The sequence below is a fragment of the Sceloporus occidentalis genome, unplaced genomic scaffold (assembly GCF_023333645.1).
Source record: "Sceloporus occidentalis isolate IW3139 unplaced genomic scaffold, rSceOcc1.0.p SCAF_14, whole genome shotgun sequence".
NCBI lineage: Eukaryota > Metazoa > Chordata > Lepidosauria > Squamata > Phrynosomatidae > Sceloporus > Sceloporus occidentalis.
In genome coordinates, this window is record NW_028316994.1 from 3,179,469 (window position 1) to 3,198,464 (window position 18,996).

Consider the following 18,996-nt stretch of genomic DNA (forward strand, 5'->3'; position numbering starts at 1 on the left):
AAAGAGGCAACTGTTAGAACAGAATATGGAGAAATGGTTCCCAGTTGGCAAAAGGGTCAGGCAAAGCTGCGTTTTATCATCCTATTTGTTCAACTTGTATGCAGAAAATATATGATGAGGGCATTTAGACTCCAAAGGAGGAGTGAAGATAGGAGAAAAGAACATCAACCATCTAAGATATACAGATGGCAACATACTACTAGTGAAAATATCTGAGATATGGAATAATGGCTAAGGAAAATTAAAGAAGAAAGTGAAAAGGTGGGCTTGCTGCTGAACATAAAGAAAACAAAATAATGCCTACAGAGGATCATAGAGCTGGAAGAGACTGCAAGGGCCATCCAGTCAACCCCTGCCATGCAGGAACTCTCAGTCAAAGCATCCTCAACAGATGGCCATCCAGCCTCCGTTTGAAGACCTCCAAGGAAGGAGACTCCACTACACTCCGAGGGAGTTTGTTCCACTGTCAAACAGCCCTTTCTGCCAGGAAGGTCCTCCTAATGTCGAGGTGGAATCTCTTTCCCTGGAGCTTGCTGTCGAGGTGGAATCTCTTTCCCTGGAGCTTGCATCCATTATTCCAAGTCCTAGTCTCTGGATCAGCAGAAAACAAGTTTGCTCCCTCCTCAGTATGGCATCCCTTCAAGTATTTAAACAGGGCGATCATATCCCCTCTTAACCTTCTCTTCTCCAGGCTAAACATCCCCAGCTCCCTGAGTCGTTCCTCACAGGACTTCATGGTTTCCAAACCCTTCACCATTTCAGTCGCCCTCCTTTGGACACATGGCTCCAGTTTCTCCACATCCTTTTTGAATTGTGGCACCCAGAACTGGACACAATATTCCAGGTGAGGCCTGACCAGAGCAGAATAGAGTGGCACTATGACTTCCCTTGACCTAGACACTATACTTCTATTGATGCAGCCTAAAATCGCATTGGCCTTGTTAGCTGCTGCATCACACTGTTGACTCATGTCCAACTTGAGGTCTACTTGGACTCCTAGATCCCTTCCACAGAGTCTCCTTAAGCCAGGTGTGATGTTTCAGAGTTAAGCTGACCCTATCATGGTGTCTTCTTGGCAAGACTTGCTCAAAGGTTTGCCACTGGCCAAGGCTGAGAGAGCGTGACTGAACTTGCCCAGGTCACCCAGTAAGTCTTATTATGGCTTACAGAGATTGGAACCCTGGCCTCTCCAGAGTCCAACACTCAAACCATTACAACAGGCGGCTCCTGAATCCTGATTGGCTAAACGAGAAAAAACAAAATGGCGCCCAGTAGGAGGCGAAGGGAAGCGAGGAGAAGAAGAAGAAGAGTCCTAAAGGGGGCGTGTCCTGTGGCTTCGAGCGTCCCCGCTGTTGCTGGGTTTGGCCCCGCCCCCTTTGGCTTTGTGACGTAGAAAGGCGGAAGTGGGCGAGGCCGTTTGGAATTTTGGCGCGAGCGCCGGGCGTTGGTCGAGGCTTCGCTTCGAGGAGGGAGGGGCGGGGCTTGGGTTTGCGCGCGCCCTGGCGACATCCGGGTCTTCGCCCGGGGGCTCTTTCCCTTAGAACTGAGAGGAGGAAAAGCCTGGGAAGAGGTAAGAAGACCCCCTCAGAATAAAAATGCCTTGCTGTGTGTTGGTTGTGTTTGTCTACCTTCCAGTCGTTTCCAGCTCATGGCGGCCCTAAAATGGGGTTTCCTTGGCCCAAGTTTCTTCAGAGAGGGTTTGCCATTGAGGCTGAGAGAGTGTGACTTTGCCCAAGGTCACTCAGTGGGTCTCCATAGTTGAGTCGGGATTCGAACCCAGAGCCCAACATCCAAAGCCACGCGAGCTCTTGGTATATATTAGCCACAGAGTTACTGCTTATTTTAACCTTAAGTACCAAAATCATTTTGCAGAGCACTAGAGGCACAAGAGCCATTGGGGAGCAAATCAGATAGATAGCATGAGATAAATGTTTATTTTATCATGTTGTTGTTGTTGTTGTTGTTGTTGTTGTGTGCCTTCAAGTTGTTTCCAGCTTAAGGTGACCCCTATTGTCAAGTTTCTCCAGAGGGGTTTGCCATTGCCTTCCTCTGAGGCTGAGAGAGTGTGACTTTGCCACAGGCCTCCCAGTGGGTTTCGTGGCCAAGCTGGGATTCGAACCCTTGTCTCCAGTGTCATAGTATCCAACGCTCAAACCACTATGCTCCAGAAGGGCTCCATGTGCAAATACATGTTCCAAATACGTATTCTCTATTAGCGTTCTAATGTGGCAATGATGATGATGATGATGATGATGTTCTTGTGCGCCTTTGCCAAGGCTTTGATTGAGAGTTCCTGCATGGCAGAATGGGGTTGGACTGGGTGGCCCTTGCGGTCTCTTCCAACTCTAGGATTCTGTGATTCTAAGCCATTTCCAACTCATGGCAACCCTATAATGGGGTTTTCGTGGCCCAAGTTTCTTCAGAAGGTGGGTTTGACATTGCCTTCCTCTGAGGCTGAGAGAGTGTGACTTGCCTAGGGTCACCCACTGGGTTTCCATGGCCGAGTATTGGGTTTTTTCTTCTTCTTAAATTGGGGACAGAGGTGAAGTAGAACTTGGGGTGTCAACCTTCCTCATGCCAACTTGTATGGTGAGGGAAAAGGGGTGTATAATTGGCGCCTTGTGAGGAAGGATGGCCAATTCAGGCAGGGTTTGGATTTTGAGGCAGGAGATGGAGCTGATGGAGACAGGAAATGTGCTTGTTTTATTTTCTCCCAATATAGGGACTCAAAAGAGTTGTCAAGAAAACATATCCAGGGTTTGCCATGTTGGCCAGTTGTTGTTGTTGTGTGCCTTCAAGTCGTTTCCAACTTACGGCAACCCTTTCCCAGGTTGTTGGTTTTTTTGCTGCAGCCCAGTCTATCTTGAAAGTGCCATGTTTTGGGATGTCTATTCTGCCTACTTCTGTACAGAAAATATCATCCCTAGAGCAGTTTTGGACAAGGAAGGAGGAGGAGTGAAGGTACAGCAACAAGGCTACACTATACTTCTAGTGGAAAGCTTCACAGATTCGGAACAGTCACTAAAGAAAGTCGAAGAAGAAAGCGCAAAGGTAGGCTTGTTGCCGAACATAAGAACTAGAAAAGATCCTAAAGAGTAAAGATACACAGCTGAGCACTAAAGCTAGAATAGCCCAAGCCCTTGTATTCCCATGTACAGATGTGAGAGCTGGAAAGCAAAGAAAGCCGACAGAAAGAAGATCAACCCATTGGAAAGGTGGTTCTGGAGAAGAGCGCTGAGGATACAGTGGACAGCTGAAAAGACTCACAAATGAGTCCTAGGACAAATCGAGCCTGAATTCTCCCTGGAAGCCAAGGTGTCTAAATTGATCCCATTGTACTTTGGGCACATAATGAGAAAACACGGCTCATTAGAAGAGACAGTGATGCTGGGGCAAGTGGAGGGCAGTAGAAAGAGAGGAAGACCAGATGCCACATGGATCGACTCAGTCAAGGAGAACATGGGCCTGAGCCCACAGGACCGGAGCAGAAAAGTAGAGGATAGCAGGTCTTGGAGACGTCTCATTCACAGGGTTGCCATGAATCAGGCACCTAACAACAACAATAACAACATTTCTGCATACTCTCTTTTCTTTCCATTTCTGGACTTGTTCTAATTCTGTTTGTACTCTGATGAAATTATTTTTCTGGCTGCTGCATATATATATATATATATGTGTGTGTGTGTGTGTGTGTGTGTGTGTGTGTGTGTGCGCGCATGCTGATCATTACATTAGAGGATATGTCTTAGCCTCAAGGGAGTTACAGTCAGGAAAAGACAGACCTAAGGGAGACAATGGAGGGAGGGGATGGAAATGGAAGCGTAGATAACAGTGGAAATATAAGCTAATATTCAAGACCAGGCAATAATGAAGTCTCGAATCCTCCAGATGTTGCTAGGTTGCATCTCTTTTCAGCAATAGTCAGATTCCTGTGGTGAGGAATAATGGGGGTTGCAGCCCATCAGCATCTGGAATATCACACTCCACCCATCCAAGAGTTATTTAAGCTTAAACAAAAGGTCTTCTTGCATTAATGCATGTGATGAAATGGACAAGAATCTACAAAAGCTTGCGCCAAATAAAAATCATTAATCTTTGTTTTTGCTGCAACCAGATTAATTAAGGGGCCCCTCCTGAAATTTTTAGGATTAGTTACTATGTTGAGGTAGGGGAACTAGAAGGATGTTGCGTCAAAGGGGTCTTGGAAAAGTTTTTGAGGAGGGGTTTGAAGATAGTTTAGACCTCGCAGAGGCTTTCAAGGGTGGCAGATCCTGTCTGAGTTTAGAAACTAAGCAGGGCCAGAACTGGTTAGTACTTGCATGGGAAACCACCAAAGAATACCACATGCTGTAGGCTATATCTTAAGAGTCAAGGATGGCTGAGCAGTCTAAAGTGCTGCATTCAGGTTGCAATCATGAGTTTGAATCCCACATCTAAAAGCAATGTTTGGGTGCCAGCATGATGCAGTATTCTGATTGTTGGACTAGGACATTGGGAGATCAGGGTTCATTTCCCGCTTGGCCATGGAAACCCACTGGGTCACGATGTCTCAGCATCCGAAAAAGGCATTGGCAAACCCCCTCTGAACAAACAAAGAAAGCCCAGTGATAGGTTCCCCTTAGGGTCACCGTACATGGGAAATGACCTGAAGACTTGAAACACATACGCACAGACTTCCAGACATACAGGACAGTAAGGGGGAAAAGTTGGAGCCTTTTGGGGGAGCAAATGATCTTCAGAGGGACTGAAGACAGTGAAGCTTACACGATGTTTCCTCATTTTACTGATGGCAGACTCTCACTCTGAGCAGACTTCAACCTGTAGGATTTACTTTGGGTGTTTTTCTGAACCCACAGAATCTCCCAGGCAGATTACACATGTTTAAAACTAAATAATTCTGAGCCTGGGAATTGATTTTGAGTACTAGAATTGAGCTGAGTTACAGTCTGTACACACAATTTCTCTCTTTTCTCTATCAGTCTCTCTCTCGATTGCAGCAATGTGAGCCCACTGGGTGACCCTGGGCATGTTACACTCTCTTAGCCTCAGAGGAAGGCAAAGTCGAACCTCCTTTGAACAAGCCTTGCCGTGAAATCCCCATGATAGGTTTCCCTTAGAATCACTGAAAGTCGGAAACAACTTGAAGTCGCACAATATCAACAACAGTATAGGAGAAGAATCATTTTGGTTGATGCTATTGTCAGACAGTTGGGAGACAGAAATCTTTATTACAAATCACTTAGCAATAATTCCAAGTCTATTTTGTGTCCACCTTTGGTCTAAGAATGCGATTGGACATTCAGTTAGACTTACTTTCAAAGAAGATATGGCAATTTCTAGATCAGTGGCCTATTTATTAGAACTTTATCCTGTCCTTAATGTTGAGAAGTTGAGGGTACAGAGTTATTCCCCTCATACAAATTATAATGGCCAATGAAGGACTTTTGGGGCTGGGCATAATCACACCACCACCACCCTGAACTTACTTTTCTACCTGGCAGTGCCTCAGTCAAAGTAGCTCAGAGCAGTTGGCTTAACATCACGATTGAGGTTGATATGTAGATTCGAATTTTGTTTTCCTGGTCTTAGTCTTATATTTTGGACATAGCAGACATGTCTAGTCACCCTGATAGCTAAAGACAATTTCCAGTCTGAAATGCAGTGACACAGTGAGTAACAGATTATTTTGGGGTGTGTGTATAATAATAAATGTGTGTGCACCTTCACGTTGCCAGGCAATTTATGGTGACCTTGTGAATTTCATAGGGTTTTCTTAGACAAAAAATACTCAGAGGTAGTTTTCACAGTTCCTTTCTCTGAAATATAGCCTTCAGCACCTAGTGAGTGGAGGTCTCCCGTCCAAGTAGTAACCAGGGTTGATCCTGCTTAGCATCCAAGATCAGGCAGGATGTGGTACCTTTAGGGTATTTAGGAAATAAGCATAAAATGGCACTTCATGATTTGTTTTTTTGTTTGGTTCAGCAAGGGTTTCTCGTGTTTTGCTTATCTCATTGCACCCAAGGTCAGAACATCCCACCCAACATCATATTATAGGTGGTTTTCAGGGCAAGGCTGGGTCCCCATGTGCCACTCCAAATATTTCTAGGCTAAGGGATGAGATAAAAATACAGCTATAATTATTTGTAATACTGTATTAGAATATATGCATGCATCTTTATTATGAAGCAAGTCCCACTTTCGGTCTTTAGGGCTTACTCCCTGGTAAGTGTTTCTAAGATTGCAACCTTCTCCCCCCCCCCCCCAAAAAAAAAAAACACATAGATTCATGTGGCTTACAAGCAAGGAAATTGTGGTGTAAATTGATACTCTGAAACTCTGTATCTTCCTAATGGCACTCTGCTTAGTTTCTTCTTTCTGTGATTCTGCTGACAAGCTTTCTTTGCTTTGGTCTGAGTGCCACTGGAGATTCACATTCCATCCTTGTCAGTTTCCTCTGAATGTCATGTGGTTTGTCAGCAATCACTGAAGTCATTAGAAAACCCCATCACTGTTAGGGATAGCTGTGGGACAATATGGCAGATGCTCACATGCTCTCCAAATGGCCTGTGCCTGGAGACAACAATCCATGGGGCATTGATCTTTGAGGATGGAATTCTAGCGGCTGATTGGAGGCATGAATTCTGTTGAAACCTCTGACTGATAATAATAATAATTAATAATAATTTGTTTTATTTATATACCGCTATTCCAAAGATCATAGCGGTGAACAGCAAGTAAGCTAATTAGCAAGTAAGCTAATTTGCCCCCAACAGTCTGGGTACTCATTTTAGCTCCCTCCTCGGAAGGATGCAAGCCTGAGTTAAGCTTGGGCCCTTTTGCTGGTCTTGAACTCGCAACCTTGTGGTTTTGAGTGAATGGCTGCAGTACAGGCATTTAACCACTAGACAGAGCCTGGAAATAGGTACAAACATAAATAGGTCCATGCTGCAAAACAAGCTATAAAAGAAACTAAAAAGCAGAGCCATCTACTTATAAGTGGTGCTAGGTATACGTTTTTTCAGGATTCCTGTGCTGCTGAATTTGACTCTTGCATATAGGAATAGGACTGACTTTAAATTGAATTTATGTTCCTCATTCATGTCATTTTGTCATGTTCCTCATGTTGTTTAGGTATGTACAGAGAAAATATTTTCAATTTTATATATGTATATTTTTCCTGCTCCTGTGGCTAGCAGACTTTAAAAGCCCAGCATGAGAGACTCATTGGCCCGTTACATACGGGCAAAAAATATGCGCTCTGTGCATATTAGGGTTAGAAAGAGGCGTCACTTCTTGACACCCCTAACCCTAATACGCACAGAGTGCGTAGAAAATGGCGGCACCCTATGCACATGGGCGCCGCCATGACTACGTCACAACCGCGCCACATCCAAACGAGGTGGCGCAAAAGTGATGTCGCACCGCGCAAGAACGCCTGGGGCGCTCTTTTGGCGGCGCAGGAAGGAGCTCCGTTTCGGAACTCCTGCCAGGATTTGCGTCGCTGGCGCAGCCTCTACATGGCGACCTCTTTCTCTTGGTCCCCGCCGTTGCTGGGTATCCTTGGGGCTCGAAGCCCCAAGGACACCCATTTCCAGGCCACGGGGAGGTGGCCTTTTGCCGCTTCCCCGCGGCCTGGAAAGCGGCGGATCGGGGCCTCAAACGGGCGGTCTGTAACCCACCATTGCTTCTTAGTTTTGACAGTGGAGACATTTACTTTAATCCTATTGACTAGTTTCTGCTTCCAGATATGCCTGTAGCTCTTGACTGTGCAGAGGCTGAGTCCAAGTTGATCCACACTCCTCTGCCAGTGCCAGCATTCTTCCGTGAAGCAGAATGTAGCTTCTCAGTCAAACGGGCCCGCCAGCCTCTCAGCTATACTGTCCCTCCACGGCCACGCCACAAAAGTACGCTAACTGTGAGTCGAATTTTCTCTGACCGCCGGCTGCAGCCGTGGACCAAGCTCCAACCGCGCAGTGTTTCCTTCCATGGAGAAAAGAGGCAAGAGCCACCCCTTCGTAGTCGCCTATATGACCCCACCAAAAGAGAACTATTTTTCAGGCAGTGTTTCCAGCAGCTGAGTTGTCTGGGACGTGGCTCTTTTGGTGAAGTGTACAAGGTAAGACAATGACAGGGGGACAAACAGTCTCATTATGTAACAACCTACTTCACACAGGGTAGACTTAACCTAATGATTTTTGTACCATAAGATGAGTTATGGGCTTAGATGCCTTTAAAAGAAGATCAGAGGATGTGTCTTATCAGTTACTATTAAGTGTGACAACTAAATGGCATCTCCATGTTTAGAAACTGGATAGCCCAAATACCAGTTTGTAAGTGGGGAATGTGAAAATGTGCAATTGGCATTGTTGTATGTTTGTGACCAACAGGAGATTGGTATGAGAAACATAAGTTGGAATAGATAGACCTGTTTAGACCAGCAGTGCTCTTATATTTGGATTAATTTTTATAGAGAATTTGTTCCCTACTTTCTATTTGACATAATTTGTTATTATTATTTATTGTGATACTATTTAAATGCTCCTAAAATTAAAATGCAATGCCTTAAATATCCGATCTCCACTGTTTGTACTTATAGGCCATTCTGTTTGAGGAACAAATGGTACATTTCTGTGTAGTTTGATTAAAACTTAAACAATGCCAATTGAGCATAGTTTCTTCTCCTAAAATCTGTATGTTCTTGGGACATAACATTGGGATATTCCCATTCCCTACTAAGGTGTTGGGAGTTTCTGAAGGTGTACCTAGGCAGGAATACCCTTGGAAACTTCTTTAAAATATGGGCCTGAATAGTCTATTTCATCTCTTACAGGTACGTTATAGGGAGGATGGACAGCTGTATGCTGTGAAGCGTTCTGTGGAGCTGTTTCGAGGTGAGGGTGACAGGCAGCGGAAATTGGCAGAGGTGCGCAAACATGAACGTGTAGGGCACCATCCCAATTGTGTGAGCTTTATACAAGCCTGGGAGGAGCGCGGTCAGCTCTACATCCAGACAGAGTTGTGCCCAGGCAGTCTGCTGCAGTACTGTGAGAAGTATGGACCACTACCTGAATGGCAGGTGCGGGCCTTCCTCTGGGATTTGCTGCAGGGATTGCACCACCTACATGGCCGCAATCTTTTGCACATGGATGTCAAGCCAGCTAACATCTTCCTCTCATCTAGCAATGTCTGTAAACTGGGTGACTTTGGGCTCATGCTGGAGCTGGACTGTGGAGATCTCAGTGATGCTCAAGAAGGGGATCCCCGTTATATGGCCCCTGAGTTGCTCCGTGGAGAATACACCAAGGCTGCTGACATCTTCAGGTGTGGGGTGAGATGGGAAGGAGGGGAGCTAAGATCTCTTGTGGCACTTGCTCCCCTGCCACATAATCCATTGCAGTGGAAACTGGTACTGTAGCCCAGTAATGCTGTGTTGGCCCTGTTCCTTTATCTCTGTTTTCTCTTCCTTCTCAGTCTTGGCATAACCATTTTAGAGATTGCCTGCAACATGGAGCTCCCCAATGGAGGTGAAGGATGGCAGCAGCTGCGACAGGGTTATCTGCCCTCTGAGTTCACTGCAGGTGAGTGGAAGCAACACATACAGTAGTATTGACCAGAGCAAGATACAGTCAATCCCCAGATGGAGAAGTGGCTGTTGAAAACAGAAGGGTTGAGGGAAAGAGCTGGTGACCTGGAAAATCCAATATGCTGAAAGAAGCATATTCCTGCCCTTTTCAGATCTTTCTTCTGAACTGCGGACACTTCTGGCTGCCATGTTGGAACCCAGCCCTCTTCTCCGACCCTCAGTTGAGACACTGCTTGCTTCCAGCCTCATGCAAAAGACAGCAAGATGGCGGACGTTGATGCTTCTGGCACAATCTGGGATCCAGCGGGGAGTTTCCATGTGCAAAGTGAGCATGGATTTCACCTGTGATAATCACAGTACTAATCTACAGTTGCCCTCAACTGCACTTTTCACAGCACTCTCAGGTTACTCTTTCTTTGCACTGTGTTGATAACTTGCAGCCCTTTCCTATTTCAGCCACAGTTTCCTTCTCAAAAAGGTTGTTTGTTTTCTTATGTGTGAATCAGACTGAGACAGTTCCATGTACTCTTACTGAATGATTAAATCTGTTTTTGTTACTGTCATTGTTTTGCTTTGGTGTTATGCCAGTCTCTATGGCATTGCCTTTTTGTTTTGTATGAGAAAATGTCGTTGTTCAGTGTCATTGTGTGGTGTAGGTGCCCTTTTCTGGGCTCTCTGTTCCTGAATACTCAGTATATGACTCTTCCCTTCTACTCATTCCAGACCCTCCTTAGGTTCATGCAGTGGGTCTGGGAGACTGTATGCAGCCCAGCTCACTGGCTGCTGTTCTGGCATCAGAATGTTCCAGTTACACCTCCACATTCACCCCTTGTTCTACCCTTGCAAGACAGCAGTCTTTCTAGTGACTGGGGTGAAGAGGAAGATGGGAATATCGAAGAGAGCCTTGGTGAAGATGGCTTTTTGCTCTCAGGCACAGTTGGGCATCACAACCACACTTGTCCTGTAGAGCTGCACTCCTCAGACAGGTAAGTGGGTTACACTTGAAGTGAGAGAAAGCATGCTTACTCTTTTCTAGCACTAGCTACCTCCAGACTGAGAGTAGGTGTGATCCAAGAGGCCAGTTCAAAGATAGCTGCATAATTTTACCAAATGTTAAGAGTCTGGTGCAAAGCCTGAAGTAAGCAAACAGTCTACCAGGAAAGATAATTGCATCCCTTCTTGGAAATTCAGGCTCACTAGCCAGTCTGAGCTGATAGGCCCTTCAAGCCAATTTTAACATCAAATAAAACATCAAAAACTCTAAGGTGTTAGTGTGTTATAGTGGATGGTATATTGGACAATCCCCTTGGGTCGGGTCCCTAACAGAAGTGCACTGAGTGATCTTTGGTATTGTAATTTTTTCTTAGCTTTTTTTATATCTTGCAGAGTGGTTGTGAGTTTTAAAAGCATAGGAAGCACAATAAAAGTAACTCAGCCTTATGGAGCAAGATGCTACCCCTTAAATTACTGCAGTGAAATAGGACCACAGAAACCCAGTCCATCAATCATACTTTAATACAAAGTCCATCAAATGATTCAGTTTATTAACTGCATCTCCAACCTATATTGTTTATTCTGTATTGTTTGTTTAATTGGATCAGTGTTTTACCAAGTGTTGAACATCTGTCTAGTTTTAGTGTAGCAATTTTATTTCAGCTTATTTTTCAATTCTCTTGAGATTTTGTTTGTTATGATGTTAGCCCCTTTGAACTTGTTTTAGGAAGGAAGGGCAGCATAAGTGACCTAGGAGAGAATTTTTTCCTGACATTAACTGTAATGAATTAGACCTATAATATTAAGCAAGTCACTAGTCGTCTTTGAGAAAGCATTAGGTTCTGATCCTGATCCAACATATTACCTGTATTTCTGGCAATTCTTGAATTCCATAAACAGAGGCGTGGGTCAGTTTTTTTCTTGACCTTTGGTTCTCTCAAAGTTGAGACCAATTTACAGTTTTCATAAAATTATTTGGCTTCATTTGCGAAGTGGTGATGTGTGTTGCTCATGTGACTCAAAATCTTTATCTCAAATAATTTGTGGCTTTATCTCAAATAATATGTATTTTACTTCTATAAAATAACTATCCATTCCAAACATAGAAGTTGCTGTTCTTTGCAGCTATTCCTAATTTCAGATTATATTTTTTGTGAAAGATAGATTCTGAAAGTTAGGAGGACAGGTGACTAGACCATTTCCTTTTCTACCTGGGGTGCATGTAGAACATTGTCAGTTCAAGCATGTGTGCACACAATCAGTTTGGGAAGCTAGTCTGCATTCTTAACATGTTACTGAATTTTTTTCTGGCTTCTGCTAGCTCCAGGAAATAAAAGATAATGATTTGCAAACACTGATAACATCCAAATTGTTACTGTTCCAGACAGCCTGATTCCCCACTCCTGAACAGATGCCCATGTGTAGGAAGCACCTCAACACCACGACATCCCTCACCCCAGCAGACTGGTGGCAGAAAGAACAGGTGAGCTGTTCAGAAATTGTAATTGTGCTCCTGGTGGTTTTCATACAAGCCTCTGCAGACAAACGTGAATGTACAAAATCATGTCTAGGCTTTTTTGTGACTCAGCTGGTGAGCAGCTATGTACACTCAGCTGATTTCTCATAAATGTATCTTAAATATTGTAGAAGATGCAATTTTCTCAACACTAAAGAAATGTCAACATTTCCTTACTGTGAAGCTCACCCCATTTTTAATGATTTCTTGCAGGTCTTTGGTACTCCCAGATAGTCCCAACCTCAGCTTCATCAGCCCAAAGTCTACAAACAGCAGCCCTATGTCATCAGACCTACTGCCTGTGAATGGTCTGCGACGCACACTAACTTTTGAGGATGATGAAGAGGAGGATGAATGGGAAGCAGTTGATCCCCAGTGCTCAAATCAATGTTCCACCTTTGAACCAAAAAACCTGCTGAGCTTGTTTGAGGATTCCATGGCATCTGAGCAGAAGTGCCAGAGCTGAGGGGGACTTAGGGTCTTTAGTTACTAATTTGTTTAGGCCTTTGTGGGTACATAGCGAAACTCCTCTAAGTGTGTTAACATATGTAGCCAGCATACTGAGGAGGTGAGCTGTGACATAGAACTAAGGCTAGTTATGGGGAAGCAGGACTTTTTAAAATACTGCTCCGTTCATCTCTTCTCTGCTTGAACCCCATAGTGATGCTATTTTTGAGACTCTTGCATTCAAGGGTCCTAAGCAGCATCTGCTGGAAGGCAGTAGAAAGCAAATAGTTCCCATCAGAGATCATTTGAGGGAAACCAATGTCCCTCTTTTATGTGGGGATGTGGGTTCAATATATAATGTACACATTTCTTTTTAAGTTTTGTCCTCTCTTGTTTGCATATCAGGGATATGCTGCCATTTGTGGGACTGGGATATGGTAACTTTCTCTTCCATTCTGGAGTTTTACAAAGGTGGCAGCTGTAGGATTTGACAATAAAAGCATTTACAAACTTCCACTGAATGTAGTGTGTTTCTCTTCCTTAGATATGATTTGATCATTGTCCCAAGTTGGAGCCTCATAATAAAAGACCAATATGAGGGATGGCTATTGAGAACCAAATCAAATCTGTAAAAAGGGAAGCCAGTTCTTACAAACACCTTTCCATTGAAACAATCTATACAAGTCAGTGAAGTTTTTGCTTTGCTTTTAAAATAACTGAATGAGAAACCTTGAACATAAAAGCTGTGTTGCTGACATCTCAAAAGTATTTAGATAGTGCCAACTAGTGGCTTTGAACTAGGCACAGCTAGTTAAAATTCTGTTCATAACAGGTATTTGTATCTAATGTATTCCAGTTGTCTTCAATGTTTCCAGTAAAAACACAGGAACTTGTGCAGCCTAACTAGAGGAAAAGAAGAGACAGTATGTTTTGATGCTGGGCAAAGCTTGTCCTGTCAAATTAGATTTTATCATACACATTCTTACTCTACTTGACCTGACTGGTTCTATAACTTTATGCTATAATTGTAACTGGATTCTTTTCTAGGTCTTAATTAATGAAAATAACAAGTGGAATTAGAATTCCACTTACCAGCTTGCTAAAACTGGTTCAATCCCAATACAGAAAATGAGTAAGTAGGGATACATGGAAAGGAACTGTTCAAACTACTAACTTTCTAGTTAGTCATACATTATATCCATTGATAGTAATGAAATTACTGAAGTACAATTAATTCCACTGCTTTTAATAAGATTAATCACTAAGTTGTGAACTGTAATCTCCTGATTCTTCTGAGTATTTTTAAAACAAGAGTTAAGTGCTTTAAGCACAATAAAATACACTTGACCTGAGCCACAGGCGATCATTTTCACCTCTTAGGAGACAGGAGTCTGTCGGACTCACAACTTGTTCGGAGAGAATGGCCAGTGGTCAAGAGATCATGGGAGTGGTAATCCAATATCTGGGCAGCTGCAGGTTCCCACCTCTAAAAACTGACCCAAATGTAGTGCCATGGACAAAACTCTTAGGATCTAGCATGTTAAACAGCAGAAGGCATCAGACTGAAACCTGGGGAGTTATCTTGTACACAGTAAGAAGAAACAACAACATAGAAGAGATTGTAACACCATTTAGAAGACGTTTCTGAAGAATTCCAAAAAGAGATACCACTTCCTATGATATGCCAGGCGAAACACAAATATTCCTTATACATCTCTTTATTAGAAGCCCAGACATGCCATCTGTCCAAGAGGTTCTGGAACCATAAGCACCTACATTTTCTTTCCTCCCTCCTCCATGAAGTGCATTTTTAGCTGGGTGCCTTGCTCTTTTATTTTAAAGAGATATGTCGCTTCAGCCCAAAGAAGCTGCGAACATTAACCATGTCCGTCTACCCTGAGATAACAAGAGACAAGACTGGGCTGTGGAAGCAGGTGAAACCACAGCAGCCCAAAGTAGCAGTGCAGAAAAGACGTTTCACACCCCAATGTGGGAGGCCTGAATCAGTCTTTCCCTCCTCCTAATGCAGACCTGTCAATGCATCTTCCTTCTGCCTCAGCAGAAGACAACTTGTGGCAAGTAAACAGAAGGCCTCAACTTGGATATTCTCCACCAAGGCAGAAACCTTTACAATAGTTACCATCCCAAGACCCAATAAAATCTCTTTCCCATACGCACTTCAGCTGCTCACTGTTAAAATTGTACCTGACTGGTCCAAGTTCTTATCCATCAGCTGAATCACCCTCTCTAGAGATGACAGATCCCAATTAATATGGCATGCATTTGCAGGTCTTTTCCTAAGAACATATGCAGCCCCAGGCACCTGAGAATTTAAAGAAAAGGAGTGGGGATGCTCATTCCAATCTGGCCGGTTTACTAACAGCACTGCCTCCCACCCACTCACTTTCCAGAGTGAAATTGCAAGAGGGTAACTTTCACTTCACCCACCCACTCATATTCACAGAAAGATACAACTACATGCCATATCTAGTTTGGCTCTGACTCAAGGAAATCCAGATAGGCTTGGCTTTGCTACACACTGAGAACTAGTTATCAGTATGGTTCACCAGAATTAAGTCCTTAACTATTTTCACACATGCTCATTTGCTCAGCCACTGATACAGTATGGATTAAGATAGGTGCTGCATAGAAAAAAGAGAAATCTCCACTGTGAGAAGGGAGGAACATCATCATCTACAAGAGCTTTTTAAAAGCCACATTCTTGTAACCTAGGTAAATACATTTGCTGAACTTAAAATGACAATATCTTTAAAAGGACTACTAAATATGAATTGGGTTGGTGGGCTGGTTTGGGTGGATTCTTTTGAGGCTACCCTCCCCAAAAGATTGTAATTTAAGAATTTCTGCCATGAAAATTTCACTGGCATCAAGCAAGCACCTAAAGGGCTCTGAGCCAAATTTCAGGCACCTGAAGGGAATGCCTGACCTCCCAGTTCCTAACCTGGGGGACAAAAGAGTAGTGTAAAGGAATGGCCAAGTGCCTTGCCAGAATACAATCCAGCTCAGCCATCCAGAAATATCTAGCTATTGACCATGAATCTGAGTTAAGATGTTAGCATTTTTAAAATTTATTTTTAAAGTAGGCACCAACCTCATGATTCCAGTTCTAGCCAAACAATGCAAAATCCAGAGATAGCCACCATGGGCTACCAATTCAAAAGGCCAGTGAAAAAAAAATAACAGAGATTTGGAAAAATGAGTAGAATTGTCTCCAGGCCAAGAAAGGGGAGGAGGCAAGCAGCATCAACTCATGTGTTCATGAGAGCCATCAGGAAATAAACCTGAAAGAGCTCTCTCAATTTCATGTTGAAAAGCATACGTTTTGGCAGAAGTCTAATTAGTGAAGAAGGAGAAAAAAGTCCAATCCAAGAATAGGTATCCTGGGTTTATCCCTAAATACCAGTCACCAGAAAAGAAATGGGAAATGGAGACAAGCTGTAAGACAGCCAAAATCCCAAATTTGGTGAAAACTACCAGAAGTGGAAACATGGACCCTCCTGAGCTTCCACCCCAACCAAATTTCAAGGCCCCTGTTTGCCCCTTTGGCAGGGAAGGGGGAAGGGAGGTGCTGGTTCAAGTGCTTCAAGTCATTTCAGAGCAAATTAATACATATAGAGAGCATCTCTTTTCCAGTCTGCTGGCTAGCTGCACCCAACCACTTTCTTTCCAAAAGGCCCTCCCCTTCTTTTAAGGGCAGCTGACCTTGGCACCCAGGTGTCTAACCAGCCCTTTTGTAAAAAAAAACCCAGAAAGTATTGCATGGTGTCTGAAAGTTACCTGGATAAAAAGGTCTATTTAAATACCGTGCCTCTAGAAAGCAGAGAAGCTGTACTCAAAACTAGCGTCTTCTACTCAATTACTTCTCTCCCAGTGCGTACTTCACCTTCAAAAAAGGTGAAAATTATGTCAAAGCAACGGTATTCTCCCTCAGCCACCACCACCACCAAAGCCCAGGAGAAATCTAGCTCTGATGACAAAGGCGCACAACCTAGAGGAAACGCCTGTAGGATCCCCACAAGTTATGAGACTAGGTCAGTAAGCCAGGCTATTTACTAACCATGTAATTCTTACCCACCCACTCTTGTGGTGGTACTTTGGAAGAACAAGGGGAGAAACTGGCTGATTTCAAAGCACCTCAGATCAATGGAAATCCACTGCTGACACACAAGTACCCAGATCCTAGAAATGTTGATCCATGAGTATGCAACCAATGGAAAGCCATGGTCCCAAGAGAGGGCAATCCCACCCTTTTCTAAGTAGGTTGTTTCCACGTACTTCCTTGTCCAATTCAGCCCTTGTAGAAGACTTTGAACAATGAAATAACAGCCTAAAGCCTCCCACTTCTCAATCAGTGGGGTTCTCCTGCTGAAGGCTGGGGTGCAGGCCGAGACACAGAGTGGTCATTCCAAATGGCAGGTGTGGTTGCCGATCCACTGTAGATCAGCCACGACTCCCCAGTGTAAATAGAGGATACTGACTATCACCAGCACGTGCATAATCTGATGGCTGTTGAACCAGTAGTCAAAACGGCCCGGCTTCCAGCGCTCAGGCACTCGCGAGATATTGATGACACCCCCAAGGAAGGCCAACCCGTCCATTATGAGGTATGAACGCAGTGAGGAAGGATGTCCTGTCCCCAGTCCCACCCAGCGCAAGTAGAAAAAGAAGAAGCGGAAGAAGGCCTGCCAGACAAAGGCTCGCAGGCGATTGACACTGGAACGGGCAGTCACTGCACAGAAGATGCCGTAGCTTGACAGGCCGGTGTAGAACAACAGGGAAAGAGTGCGGGGAATTGGGAAGCAGGCCAGTGTGCAGTAGATGATTGGCAGAGCACCTGCAGAGGGGAGAAAAAGACAGAGAGAGATAGAGTCAATCATTTAGGATGTTCAAGGACAAAACTAGTAATTGGAGCTCTTGTGGCCAATTTGTAGCACTCACAAGTTGGATGGAATCAGTAACAGAGTTATACATTCATAACTGGTTCATAGTCATGATACCTGCATATCCACTAGTTTAGGGAATATGTAAGATCCATGAAAATGTACCAGGCAGCAGTCACAAGGATGTGTTCCCCTGTTGATCAGGAAGCAACTGACCAACATTCCCAACCCCAACCCCCTCATACAAGCAATTGGGAGGGGGATTTGTGAGAGAGACCCTGCTTTTGCCTGTCACAATGGAGCTTGGTTACAGGAGTGTAAATCTCAGTCAGCTGCTTCCCAACAGATGGGAACAGACCCTCCTGCTTGTGATGGCTACTGCCTGGCAAGTGTGGATGGAGTGGGGTCAAGCCGGGAGAGACTACTTAGCTACGTAATTGTGGTAGTCACACAGCTAAGTAGGAGAGACAGAATCACAGCTGATATTTTTTGCTGTCCTCCATGCTGTCTCAGAACAAATTACTTTTTTCTCAAGATTCCCCAGGTTCCCTTAATTCTATGTCTGGCCCTCATTCTTTTAATCAGGGGCCTACCTCTGCCACCAAATCAACTGGCCTTTCACTACCTGCTATCTTACCAAACTTGGCCCATATACCCTAAAAACTCCAAAACTTTCCAACTTTAGATTCCACCCACTTAAATCTCTATTTCATGCCAATTGTGCTTACAGCAAAGCATATTACAGGCAGAAGCCCCTGAGTTCAGTTAGTGGCATCTCCCCGTTAAAAGGAGGAAGGTGATGGAGAAGACTTGTGCTCAAGACTACAGAATTGCTGCCAATTAGAGGAACGTATTGAACTTGGTGTACCAGTGGGGTGACTTGGCACATAAGGTAGCTTCCTATATGGCTTCAATTGTAGAACTTTTAAGAACATGAGAAGAGAAGGCCTACCTTATGTTCCCACAGTGGCTAACCAGATGGCTATAGGTAGCCCATAAGAAGTCATTAACACAATAATAGCTTCTCACTCCCCCCCCCCACTTTCTCACCCAAGAGGGATTAACAAGTATACTGCTTTGATACTAGAGAAAATATAGGACTATCATGTAGCCTTTTCAAGGTATCCCAAGTGGCAGTCATTACATCTAGCACTACATCATTTAATGCACCATATGAAAGGGCGCTTCCCTTTGTATGTCCTCCATTCCCTACCACCCAGGTTCATGATAGGTCGGAACTTGGGTTCTGCTATTACATCTGTGTTGTCTTTGTTGTTTTGAGTGCTTTCCAGCTGACTTCAATGTATGGCAGCCACATCATAGAATATTCTTGGCAACATTTATTCAGAGGAGGCTTGCCATTGCCTTCCTCTGAATAGAGCCTGTAGCACTTGGTATTCCCTGGCAGAATGGCAACCTGTTGGTGTCATATGCAGGGGTAAATTAATGTTATGTCTGTTTTGCCTGCATATGTCTATTTTTGGTTATGGTAAAGGTTGATATTCTTGTCCTCCTCCAGCAATGACCAAAGCTCCCCACTGGACCTACCACAGAGC

General features: G+C 44.1%; 2 protein-coding genes across 3 annotated transcripts in view; one reads left to right on the forward strand and one right to left on the reverse strand.

Moving 5' to 3' along the window:
* The first annotated feature begins 1,477 nt into the window (after positions 1-1,477).
* On the forward strand, positions 1,478-13,036 carry LOC149303558 (membrane-associated tyrosine- and threonine-specific cdc2-inhibitory kinase-like). Of its 2 annotated transcripts, none has more exons than XM_089480073.1 (8): positions 1,478-1,570; positions 7,733-8,116; positions 8,831-9,321; positions 9,472-9,578; positions 9,736-9,908; positions 10,307-10,569; positions 11,961-12,059; positions 12,306-13,036. In XM_089480073.1, exons 2-8 carry the CDS (start codon positions 7,748-7,750, stop codon positions 12,556-12,558), a joined length of 1,755 nt encoding a protein of 584 aa, XP_089336199.1. In that variant the 5' UTR covers positions 1,478-1,570; positions 7,733-7,747; the 3' UTR covers positions 12,559-13,036. The 2 variants fall into 2 exon arrangements, with proteins under 2 accessions (XP_089336199.1, XP_089336198.1); XM_089480072.1 differs by having other exon boundaries at positions 1,479-1,570; positions 7,746-8,116; positions 12,306-13,035.
* Positions 13,037-13,043: 7 nt separating this feature from the next.
* Positions 13,044-18,996, reverse strand: part of LOC149303559 (progestin and adipoQ receptor family member 4-like) — a 30,935-nt gene continuing 24,982 nt past the window's right edge. The window contains exon 3 of the mRNA XM_089480075.1: positions 13,044-17,394. Coding sequence (XP_089336201.1) covers positions 16,961-17,394 — 434 coding nt within the window. The 3' untranslated portion in view covers positions 13,044-16,960. The remainder of the gene's footprint in view (positions 17,395-18,996) is intronic.